At 39.0% G+C, this 12,890-nt stretch overlaps 1 protein-coding gene across 1 annotated transcript in view; it reads right to left on the bottom strand.

Moving 5' to 3' along the window:
* LOC127637669 (rho guanine nucleotide exchange factor 12-like) overlaps nucleotides 1–12,890 on the bottom strand; it is a 104,293-nt gene that overhangs the window by 58,525 nt on the left and 32,878 nt on the right. Inside the window, exons 2-3 of the mRNA XM_052118857.1 lie at nucleotides 3,403–3,423; nucleotides 2,480–2,574 (exon numbers count right to left, since the gene is read on the bottom strand). Of these exons, the coding sequence (XP_051974817.1) occupies nucleotides 2,480–2,574; nucleotides 3,403–3,423 (116 nt within the window). The remainder of the gene's footprint in view (nucleotides 1–2,479; nucleotides 2,575–3,402; nucleotides 3,424–12,890) is intronic.

Raw genomic sequence — 12,890 nt, 5'->3', positions numbered from 1 at the left:
CATAAATAAGCCGCACCTGTCTATAAGCCGCAGGTGCCTACCGGTACATTGAAACAAATGAACTTTACTCAGGCTTTAACGAAACACGGCTTGTAACAAAAACAAATAGGCTTTAACGAAACACGGTGTGGCAGCGGGGGCGTGGTCAAGCGCCCGTCCGGGAGAGAAAAGCGGTAAGGGTGCTTACACCTCAGCTAAATTATGTCTAACACCGGTGTCTAATTTCAGTAAGCATGGGGAGAGCGGCATAAAAAGGCAGCAGCCACAGAGCTGAGAGAGTGACACACGTCAGTCTAGTGTTGGCGCATAGAAGAATTGAGAAACTTTATAAAATTGATTGTAAACATTGCTGTGGCCATTAAAAGCCTTACCTGGAATGTCAAGTGCCCTGCTGAAAACTGTCACACTGGTGCCCGTGTGACAGTTTTCCCAAGAAGGACACGTGAAGCAGGGCACTTGAAATTAGACACCGGTGTTAGACATAATTCAGCGCAGGTGTAAGCGCCCTTACAGCTTTTCTCTCCCGGACGGGCGCTTGACCACGCCCCCGCTGCCACACACAGCTTGTAATAAAACATATGCAGTAAACAGTAGCCTACCAATAAAGTCATTGGTCACTATCTTTCTCGTCCTGTGCACTGAAACCACTGAAGTCATCTCCTTCGGTGTCGGAGTTAAATAGCCTCAGATTTAGTTGTCTTTTTGCACTGAGTCAATTCCTCACGCTGCTGTTTCCAGCGTCTTATCATCGACTCATTAAGACCAAGCTCCCGTGCAGCAGCCAGATCAATCGCCTTCAACTTGAAAGCTGCATCATATGCATTTCTCCATGTCTTTGCCATGGTGAGGGTGACAAAATTACTACCGTAATCAGAATGATGGGAAGTTTGAGCACGCTCTATTTAATCTAAACAGTAAACAAAAAAAGTTGTTTTGACCTTAACCCGTTCGGCAATTACATTGGTCTAATGAAAGCTTCACGCCACCAAAAAACTGAGCACGTCACAGAATGTTTTTTTTAATTTTTTTTATAAAATTTGAAAGCGGGAAAAATCCATATATTAGCCGCGTCATTGTATAAGCCGCGAGGTTCAAAGCGTGGGAAAAAAGTTGCGGCTTATAGTCCGGAAATTACGGTACTGAAGCCAGTCGCACACCGGACGAGAAGCACAGCGCCACTTCACGTGTAGAACAAGGCACCGGTTGTTACAAAGTTGAGAATCTAGTCACCATACACACAAAAGTTACGATGGTTTTGAGCTTGAAGAATAATTAAAGTGACGTCGATGAGTTTGCAGGTTAGTGTATGAAACGTCTGAATGTGCGCAAACTGAATGATTAGAAATGGTGACGTTTATCATGATATTTCTCTGTATGTAGCCTTGAATAGGTTTCGTTCAAACTGTCAAACCAGAAAAAGACATAGTTGTAACTGAAAATGCATTGTTAAGCTATATGAAAGATACATGTACACAATATATCATTCAGTGATGGCTAATCAATAATCTATGTCCTTTGATCATGATTTGGGTCAAATTGAATGGAAAACTAAACTAGTTGTGCTCCGTGGCGCTGCAGAATTTTGAACAGAGTCGTGGAGGGGGAGTTGAACCTTCATAGAAAATAATTTTCATATTTTACAATGCACCATGTCGTCCCCCAGACGTGTGCCGTGTGAGACCTCTTTTACGCTACCCTGCCACTCACACTTTACCAAAGTTGTGTTGAAATATGTATGTGATTTTCAGCAGTACCTTGATTGTCAACAGAGACGTCCATAGCTACCGAACAGATAAACGATGCTGCAATCCTAACGTTTGTTCATCAGGTATACGATCATCAAAAGAAAGAACAGCCATCTGTGCAAAAGTTGCGAAAGAGGTTTTATTGTCATATAATGTAGAAACTTTGACTCTTTTGACTTTAATGTATATTATTTAATAAAAGTGAAGGTTTAACATCTCCCTCGGTGCTGACGTGTCACACCTGCATTTCAGCGAAATCAGAGCTCAAGATTTCCGCACGAGTTGTACGTCCAACATAACTGCATTCCATTGCCGTTTCCCAAGTATTACGTTTAAAATTCCAAGTTAAATGGGAGGAAGCATGAATCATCACAGCAACAAACTCCAAAAGAGCGCATCGGGACTTTCAGTCCAGAGCAAAGATGGTGCTCTACAATCAGGAGAAGCACGCACACACATACACAAAGGCAAAATCTAGATGGACCACAGCTGAATGTAACATAATGCAGAGTCTTCGAAACTATTTTCCACTTATCACTGCATTTTAAAAACACGATGATTATGGTGTCACGGAAACCACGGTTAGCAGATTCACGGCTCAGAAACAGTGGTGTGCACTTACTAAGCTTATTACAGTCACCTGAAGGAAGAACAGAGATGCACGTTCTGAGCATTGTTTCGTTGAATTGACCAGCGAGCAGTAGTAGACAAAATGCCCATCACTTAGTTCTTACCTGTGGGGTCAAACTCATGCGAGGAGGGGACTGATGCCTTGTCGCTCTTGGGCTTCTTGTCTGGGGGATGGTCTTTGCTGAGAATACTTCCTGTCCTGTGCACACACACACAAATGGGAAAAGAGTCGCCAAATTGGGCTATTCTTATCCAGCAGCATACAAAAACTAGACAGGAAATGTGGATCCACTTACAAAAAGGTCACACTCATGACCCCTGTCTAAAAACAGGCACAGAGAGACCAGACAAAACATTTCTGACCAACACAATGCAAACTACTGTTCTCTGAGAATTCAGCCATTTATTACAAAGGCTTGTCATGACACCATAACAAACCTTGTAAATACGGGTGGGCAGTAAGAGCAAAGTCTTACATCATGGTATGAGTAATTAATATCACAGTAAAAACATAACATGACATAGTAACTTATGCTGGAAATTCAATGACAATTTGGTTTATACAGTATATTAAAGAAATATGCAGTAATGTCAATTTGGATAATCTAGTGAATTAAATACTTTTTATTTAGAATTGGATGGGCGTAGACCAAAAGATAAGAGTACTCAAAACAACTCTATGATAAGTCTGGCCTCAGTGTTCAAACAAATTCACTTAATGCAACACTTGAGTTTAAAACAATTGCTGACAATTCTACCATTGCAGGGTATATAATGTCAAACTTGTGAACAGAGAGAAACAAGTAAATAATTGAGAAGACACTGTTGTGGTTTATATTCACATTGTGTCACACTGATATCAGCAACAGCATTAGTGTTGTGTCTACCCTCACCAGCCCCTATCTCTGTCTGCAGAAAACCGGCATTAGCTATCTGTCGGGCTGCTGTGCCTCTGTCTGTAATGGCACTATGAGGGTGTTTGGATTTTTTCACTAAAGAAAGAGTTACATGGAGGTATTGCACTCACCTGCTCGCTTTTTTTGGAAACCTGGAAGACAAACAAAGTAGTTTTCAGAAAGTGTGAAACAAGTAATGCAAATATGCTAATGCTATTAAAGTCTGATCCTTGCAATTACTGTATTATAAAAGGTACACTCAGTAATCATTTCCCTATTAAAAACATTTTACTCAAAGAAATTAGTTGTAATTGTTAAACATATGTATAAAACTTATGACAACTCACATTAGATAAGGAGGACTCTAGTCATATCAGTTACATTCTAAAAGCAGTTTTGTTCCAGATGGAGGAGGAGCACCCTTGCGGGGGCTGCCATTTGTAGAATCACATGACCAGCTGAGTAACCGTCTTGTTATTGGACACTTTAACTCTTGGATTAAATTAATCATGGCTGATTTTTGAATAGTAAATTTCTACAATGGCATTTGTAACTAAAAACTATAGCTTTTGAATGCTGTTCTCTCCACACCACTAGATGACACTGTAAGTCCAAGATGACTCAAGCAAAATTTTACTGAGTGCACCTTAAAGTGCGAATGCTACAATATCACTTTAAAAATGAATGGATACACAACGTCGAAGTGAGCGACAGACGGGGAACGTCTAGGTTACTGTTGTAACCTCCGTTCCCTGATGGAGGGAACAAGACTTTGTGTCAAGTGAAGCGACAATAGGAGACTTCTTTGAAGGCCTAGTGTCACTTCACTCGACACAACGTCAAAGTGAGCGACAGACAGGAAACGTCTAGGTTACTGTTGTAACCTCCGTTCCCTGATGGAGGGAATGAAAACGTTGTGTCCCCCTGGCCACGACGCTGAACCAAGCCACTGCAATCTTCGAACCTTATTCTCGGCTCCTCAGTGGAAAACCTGAATGGGCAGATGCATGATTCCCTCCTTTTATACCCGTATGTCCGGGGGAGGGACATGCAAATTCTGTCAACCAATTTCTCATTGGCCTTTTCTCAAGTTCAGAGGTAACCGAGGCCTTCAAAGAAGTCCCTTAGTGTTGCTTCACTTGACACAACGTCGAAGTGAGCGTGGGGAAACAAGACAGTTCTGAGTAAATGACAAGATTTATTTTTGGGTGAATAATCCATTCAATTTGCTCTTTATTATGTGACTGTTATGTTGCCTATGTACTGGATGCAGTTGTGGTTTTAGTGCTGCATAATGTATTTGTCTTTCCATTTCCTGAAACTTTCCCCTGCCCCATCTGTTGCCCATAATCTGTTTGGTGCGTCTTGCCAATGGCTTCATGTCCCTTATGATCTGGATTTACTGCTTTAAAACATAAGACTAAAGGGTCACACAACGTCCTATCTTGTCAAACGAGTTTGAAACAACATGAGGGTGAGTAACTGATGACATAATTGTCACATTGGGGTGAACTATCCCTTTAATTACTGCGATATCTCAGCAGCAAGAGCTGTTGTATCTTATGAGGCTACTCTTAAGGAAGAACAGGAGGAGCCTCTTTACAGAAATAGCTCTGACTTCTTGTCCTCCCCTCCCTCTTAGCTCCATCCACGGGAGGTTTTTGTTTTTGTTGCTGTTCCTTCCCCTCCACAATGGAGCCCCGCACGGGAACAATAGCTTTCACGTCAGATCCGACCCACTACACAGCAGCCCTGTAGGCCTGATTCCCGGAAACAGAAAGGGTTTCTGGCAGGGTCCCCCGCTTCCTGATTGTTTGAATGGGGCAGGGGAATAATGGGATGGGTAAGAGTGAAGGCAGGGGGCAGGACTGGTCCAAAACAAAAATTCTCAGGGCTTTGCTCACTCTTTTGGGTCCTACATCTCTCCCTTTTCAAAGGCATTGCTCTGTCTTGCTATAGAATACTGTTTTAAAAGAATAACTCACCCTCTGTTGTTCCAAACCTGCCTGTATTTTTCTCCATTGAACTCAAAAGGAGATTTTAAGAATATTTATGGCAGCATCGACATGTCTCTTCCGGTTTGATGTCAATGATGCTTAGTCATGGCACGTACTAGAACCAATTATGTTGTCGCTCACCAGAGTGAGCAGCACTTACACCTCTGTGTGTCGCATGCCACAATTCAGCAGTTGTACATGTCAAGGAGAAGGTGACTACATCTGATGTTCACAAATGATATTTTTTAAGGACATCTGGTTTAACACTCACTCACGCACGTGTATAAAAGGCTCCTCACCTGTTCTATGTCCCACAACATTCCCCTGCCACCAACGGTGCATGCGTGTTTGTTTTTGTTCAACTGATGTTGTCATCACGCTTAAATTGGCACAAAAGTATACACAAGTTATTTGACTTCCTGAACAAGTGAGGACTTAAGTACAGGTTGCTTTCTCACATATGCGAACCTTGCCATTTTTCCATTGCAACCGAGCTCAGACCACCTCCCACAGGTAGTCTCGGTATACTCTGCACGCAATACAGCATACACATTTTTTAATGCAAACCATGCTTCGGACTAAACTGCCAGTGTGAAAGCCCCCTAGGAAACACTAAGTAAGCTGAACTTGGAACAGCGAAACAATGTTAATGACTCTACAGTGGTTGTAGACTTGTAATATGATTCCAGTGTAATAATGATTAAACTAAGCTGCTCAGAGCACATTTTGCAGCTCATTTTCCCTCCATCTGATGGCCAACAGCAGCCTCTGGATTACTGAGTCAATTGCAGGATTGTGGTATTATTTAAAACGATTTGTGCATATTTGCCTCTTGAAGCTCTTAAGCTTGTTAGTAAGAAACTGGACTTCCATCAAACACAAATGATCAATGTATTGCAGCTGACGAAGTAACAATGTCATTCTCGACAGTCAAAATGTACAGATGTACAAACCAGGGTCTATGCAGTATAAAAAAGGACCATGTCATGTTTTTAGAAATGGTGCCATGGTAACCTTGGTAATCCAATGTTTTTTTGGACATGTATAATGCTAATACAAAAGTTTTTGGATATGTACCATGGTAAGGAAAAGTTTTAAGTATAATGTTAAGACCTTTTGTGTTTTTGGACAAACAGGCCTTTACCTTGGTAACACAATATTTTTTGGAGATGTACCATGCTAATGCATGTTTTTGGACAAACAGGCCTAATACCATGGTTTTCAGATATGTTTCATGGTAATAACATGTTGTTCAGACAGTATCATGGTAAAACCATCTTTACTGGACATATACAGTATACCTATGTAATACCATGTTTTCTGGACATGGTAATATTGGGTTTTCTGGACATGGTACCATGGATATACCACATGTTTTGGGTATGTACAAAAGTAACTCCAAGTATTGTGGTATTGAGACCTTTTTATACCATAACGGAAGCATGGTAACTCCTTTACCATGGTACAATACTAAACTATAACATGGTAGTAATTTTTGTCAGTCTAGGTTCAATTAAAAGGATTTATGCGTCTAATAAGCCTCATTTCATCAGAGAGGAGGGCATTTGGTCTGATCATTTAAACAATAAAGGAGTTAATGAATAAGAAACACTGGGATCCATTTGTTTATTGTACCTTTTGTTTCATTCTAGTTTGTGGATAATTTCCCTAAATCCCTTTTTGCTAGCAAGTCTTTAAATATGAATGATCACGGTAGAACACGTCTCAAGTGTATGATGTGAACAGCGGCCACACCTTCTGCCCTATTGCCCCCTTTCACCGTCTCTCACTGTCTGAAAGTGCTTGAAGGATGGCTCTCATCTCCAAAGTGATCTCTCCTTCTGCCCCAATAAACCCGATGAGAGCGACAGAACGGGTGTGCTTGGAGATGCACATTTCTACACGCTACACTGTCTCTTCACATTTTATTATGATTAGGATGGGCTAGTGGGGGCAGGGAGAGAGAGGGGAAGAGAAAGAGTGGAGAAGTCTACTTGTAGACTTGTAAATTGAGGAAATCTTTTTACCCTAATTCCTTCAATATATTGCTTTGTGGTAAAGGTCTTGAAATATAGTGTGTAATTTTTCACGGTTAAAATACTTTCTCCACTTAAATGTGCAACAGCTATACAACCTTAAGAAAGTACATTTTAAGTAAGCCATTCATTGCAAGTAATTTTTGTTTGAGCGGCATGACATGCCAAATTCAGGATTGGTCGAGCAAAAAAAATTTGAGACATAAGCAGGGTGGAAGAGGTCTGCATAAATGTTTGGGAACCTGTATGGAAACTTTTATTTTTGCAATTCCATTAGGTGCCACTAGAGGCACAGAAATAACACACTTAGGCATGACACAATCTTTTGTGACTGAATCAAAGCTAAATGATGACAATATAAAGCATGGGTCGGGAACCTTTTTTCACTGAGGCGACAATTTTTTTATATTTGGTTGATGCATTTTTTCAAAAGAGCCAAACCACAAACGAATAATATACTATTTTCAAAAACAAGTTTTTCAATAAAATAAAATTTTTATATTGCCTATAGACTACTCAAAAACAAACAAACATGCAAAAATTAATAGGTAACATGTTGCAATATGGAATTGAGTACACGTGTTTGTGCGGGTCATTTTGCAATTGTTCATGAAATATGTAACTTTTGGGCTGGCCGATATGGAACATATAATTAATGATAATCGCATTTAAAATATCACGATATCCGATTATATGGTCAACCCCCAAGGTCAGTGAATATTTTGCTTTATTGATTTTGCTTTAAAATTTAATTAATTTATTGAAACACAAAAAACTTAAAAGACATTTCTAAATTCAAACTGTACTTTAAATGAAACGTAAAAAGCAATACAAATAACGAAGTGATAAAAAAATTATATATTTAACCACCTCCCCAAATCCAAAAATTTACTCTCTCCAACGGACACATTTGCCATCACGCAAGCATCCGTCAACAACACCTGGTGAAAATTTACTAATAAAACAGATAAAAGGGAGTGATAACTCTTTACATGCACTTGCTCCACGAGACAGGGTCCCGTTGCACTCCTCTGAACAAACAGTGAATCAGCCTTTTTTTTTTGTCTGTTCTTAAAAATATAATAAAGTGTGTTTCTTTAAGTGCGTCTTTTAGACTAACAGCATTTCTTGTCATGTGTCACTCCAAGATGTCTTATAGGTCACCCACCTGTTGCGGGTAGATGAGAAAAATTACCTGCTCATGAAATACATTTGGCGTGTCTTGGAGAAGTGCTTTCATTGCACTCGTGAATAGAAGAGCTCACTGCGCACACATCAAATCGGATGCGCATTGGCGGCTTTTTTTTTCGTCTGTTCTTCAAAATATAAATCACATTTCATCAAACACAGCAAACATCTTTGTGACGAATTTCTTTGTGTCGAATTTCCACAGTGGCTGCTGGTACATCAGAAAAATAGTCTGCATGAAAAATTTGTATTTGGCAGGTGTTCATTTCAAACCTTGTTCACCAGGAGTAGGCTGTACAACAAATTCGGGAGAAAGGAAACCAAAACAGTGTCTTTGACTTCAAGCTTTGCAATCGCACCCACACTTTCTGTTGGAAAATTATCTCTAGAATGTTTTAAATGATCATGTGTTGGTGAATGGTGAGACACCCAGCGAGCCATATGTTCCCGACCCCTGATATAAAGGAATAACATGCTCAAATCCATAGTCAAATAAAGTATATCATGTCAGTGCCCTGCATCTATTTGAATACAATGAAAGCAATCATAAGAAAGCATCTTCCATGATACTTCCAAGAAAGCTGTTAAGTAATTATTGCCCCTTAATAGCAACCTTAAACAACAAGATATGAATGGCAATTTTTTGCTTTTATTTGATGAGTTAAGTGTCGGGCAAAATTTTATTCTGGTCAGACTGGTGAACTACTGTAGATAAACAATAAATGTAGGAAAATAAATATATTGAAAAAAATGTAATCAGTTAACACTGACCTAAAGTTTGAGCAGTCTATCAGTATTTAAAACATTAAAAGATTACAGATGTACTTTAGGTTGGCCATAATTGTTCATGCTAGTAATTAATGCTTAGAAATTCAGAGCTTACATGAGCACTATGGGTGGGTGATATGAGCAATATCTTATATTACGATATGTATAATTTTATATCACGATAACAATATATATCACAATATAGTCATTTTTTCCTGGAAAATCACGAAAAATAGGTTTACATATTAAATAACCATATTTTAATGTCTATTTATGGATAATCCAGTCAATTAAATATAAAAATGAAAACTACTTCCTCTTTTATAATTTTCTCTTTAGATGGAACTTGACAAACATTTAAAAAAAAAAAAAAATCACTCAACTTGGTTTTAAATCAACCTTACAATAAACAAAAATCACATTTTGCCACATTTTAAGTCTGACATGTTGTTGACCAAAATTCTTATTATAAACTTCCCTAAAGATACTCAAAATCTTCGCAAAGCAACAAAGAAAATAATACATTAAGTAAACAAATATCCAATGAAAAGAAACACACAATGATTTAAATAATCTATATAAAGAATATATATGAACATGGCGGTTTGTTTCCTATTATGTAATATCAACAGAATTTGTAAAGGTGATAATGTTTAGTTTAAAAACATTATATTTTGCCACATATGAGTGTTGTAAAAAATTTCCTCATGAGTGTTGGTTAGACTGTTGGGCTGTCTAGCTGTGCCTCCATAGCACTTCAAAGTTAAAATTAAAATTAAAATAATAATGGGTCACATAAGATTTGGGTTTTATTAGTAGAGTGAGTTATCCCGTTCAATGTCTCTGGAGCACAAATATAGGGAAGCCTGTTGGCCTGGGCTCACATCCGCATACAAAGTACTGACTGCACTAATGGACTAAATTACAGCAAAAAAAAAAGAGAGTCCAGAGTGTGGCCGTCTTGAGTTCCACAATGACACATAGAAAGCAAACAGTTTTGAGCAGAGAATGAAGTGGATTCAAATGGGTCACATTAAGCTTTAATGTCAGCAGAACATCACTAAAATTCTTGCTGCCACCCTGTATATTTTTTCCTCGAAGTATGGACATCATACTAGGAAACCTTTTAGCAAAGCCATTTGACTTTACAAGGCATATTTTCCAAAAAATGGAAAACGATGGGTGTCACTTTTATACTTCTGGTTATGAGATGTCATTTTTGTCAATCAGTTGTCTCGACCTCAGATGTCACACTTTTTTGATGCATACAGTACACAAAAATGGGGAGACCATTCTCAAAATGATATGCTCCAATCTGATTACATGACTTCTATATGATAGAAATCCAGGTTTGTACAGGGTTTTAGCAATCCACCAAAAAATTATTGTCATGTTTATAAGTTCACATGCATAGAAGTCATATAAGTTCAAGGCTGCCACATTGAGCACTTCAGAGCAAGAATCTCAGAAAACAATGGGCAAGAGAAAGTCGAATATGAATCTGAATGTTTGTGAGTCCAAATATTTGTGTTAATGACAGTTGTTTGAGTATTAAACTGTGATTAAAGGGAGACTCCACTGCATTTCAAGTCTAGTTCCTTTGATGCCACTGTCAACATGCTAATGCTGCGGTCAGTGATTTATCTAACACTCATATCATATCCAAAGAAACAGCCTTTAAAAGGGTATCATCAAAATAAATGTTAAATAAGCACATTTGATGTCATATGAAGGGACAAACTGTTGAGATTTTAAATCTCTTGGCAGACTGTCCATGAGTCTCAGACAACAGAAAACTGAACGTTAACAATACTATGTTAACAAACACAAAGTATTGAGCTGGAATTATTGGCACTAATTAGTTGGTCCACAAGATGGCAACATTCAAAATTGAGCCGTTGTGGGGTCTGGGTTGCTCGGCGAGTATTGTTGCTGACTAACACCCCTGGAGTCGCGAGTTCGAATCCAGGGTGTTCTAAGTTACAATGGGGAACCTGGTAAGTTGTGCGTGGAGCCCCCACATGCCGTGTCATGCACAGCGAGCCATGTGATAAAATGCACGGATTGACAACTAAGATTGTCCTCCGCCACCCGGATTGAAGCGAAAAACCACGCCACCGAGAGGACCTACTAAGTAGTGGGAATTGGGCATTCCAAAACAAAAATGTAATCACAGCTAAAATTCAGGAGACGAAGAAAGAAACAACAACAGTGGATGTGCATGTCAGGGGCGATGCTAGGAGTGGGCTTACCTTGCTTAAACCACAAATGTTTTGGAAAAAGCTTCGAAGTAAAACCCTTTAGAACTGCAAATCTGCATTGTGCGCATCAAACATTTTCTCCTCTTAAGTTCATTCACTCCTGACAAGAACCGCCCACTCAGACGTGTGATTGACATGTAAACTGGCCATTCTTCAATAAGAAGTTTACATACGATCCAGCCAGTGATAATGGAACATTTGGATGTAACCTCTGTGCACTTGTCTTGGGGATTATTTGAATATTGAAATGGACAAAAGAAAAAAAAGACGTAAAACAGCTCTTCAAAAGCAAGATGCAGCTGCTTCAGGTATGCGTTACTTGTGGATGATTTTCTACAGTGGTCGAATAAAGCATTTGGTAGATCTGAAATGTTTTCAATCCAGTTAATTTTATGCTCGGGCATTCATTTAATTTTTTGTATTCTTTAACAAACAAGATTGAAAATGAACTTCATTTAAAAATGGACTCTTTGCCAGACTCTTAAATATACAAGTGTATCATGATACATACATGGATGTCTCTGGGCTATGCCCTGGATGACCACTGACCCTAGAACCACCCCTGGTGCACATCAAGAGTCTGAAACCTGTTTATGGGTCTTAACTCCTGAAGAGAATCAGTCCATCTGTCGACCGTCTGTGTCTGTACGCATAGTCAAAATAAATATACTTTGAAAGGCTGAGCGTTCAACTGTACACAGATGCTAGGCGTTCGAGTCAAAACCAAAGTATACTTTGGGCTTAAGACCAACCAAACAATCTGAATTTGCTTTTGAGTGACACTGTGGGAAAAGTCAATGAAAAATTGTCTATAAAAAGGACCATGTGCCTCATTTACTAACTGTGTATTTACAGGTATTTGTGCAACAATTCAGTAAAAATGTTGTACTAAGAAATCATGATTCATCAGTAAGATCACTTAAATGTTATGTTAAAAAAAAAGACACCACACACACATGCAAAAATCACTGACTGCCGAAGCAATAAAACACAGATAGTGGATTTTACCAATATTGATATCTAAGGTGGGGGAAAATGCATATAACTACTTAACCGGCCGATAGTTTTTAAAATCGATTTAAAGAATGTTAAAAAAAAATGAATAGTCTTTCCTTACTATTACTTAACTATCACCTATAGGCTAAAATCAATTGAAAATGTGAAAAACACTGCATGGACTTGGTAATGGCAGGTCAGAGCCTGAGGTCAATGGTCAAAGTCTCTAGAGGAACACAAGCCAAGGCAAACAGCTGATTCACCAGCAGCTGAACTGAACTGCAGTCTCGAACCCACTGCCATTGTAGCAGTACAATCCCAGACATGAGCTTCTGCCTTCAGCTAACAGCATTCCAGTACTGATCACAGACCA

Source organism: Xyrauchen texanus, chromosome 4, assembly GCF_025860055.1.
Source record: "Xyrauchen texanus isolate HMW12.3.18 chromosome 4, RBS_HiC_50CHRs, whole genome shotgun sequence".
Taxonomy (NCBI): Eukaryota; Metazoa; Chordata; class Actinopteri; order Cypriniformes; family Catostomidae; genus Xyrauchen; species Xyrauchen texanus.
This window is presented reverse-complemented; position numbering and strand designations above follow the sequence as displayed.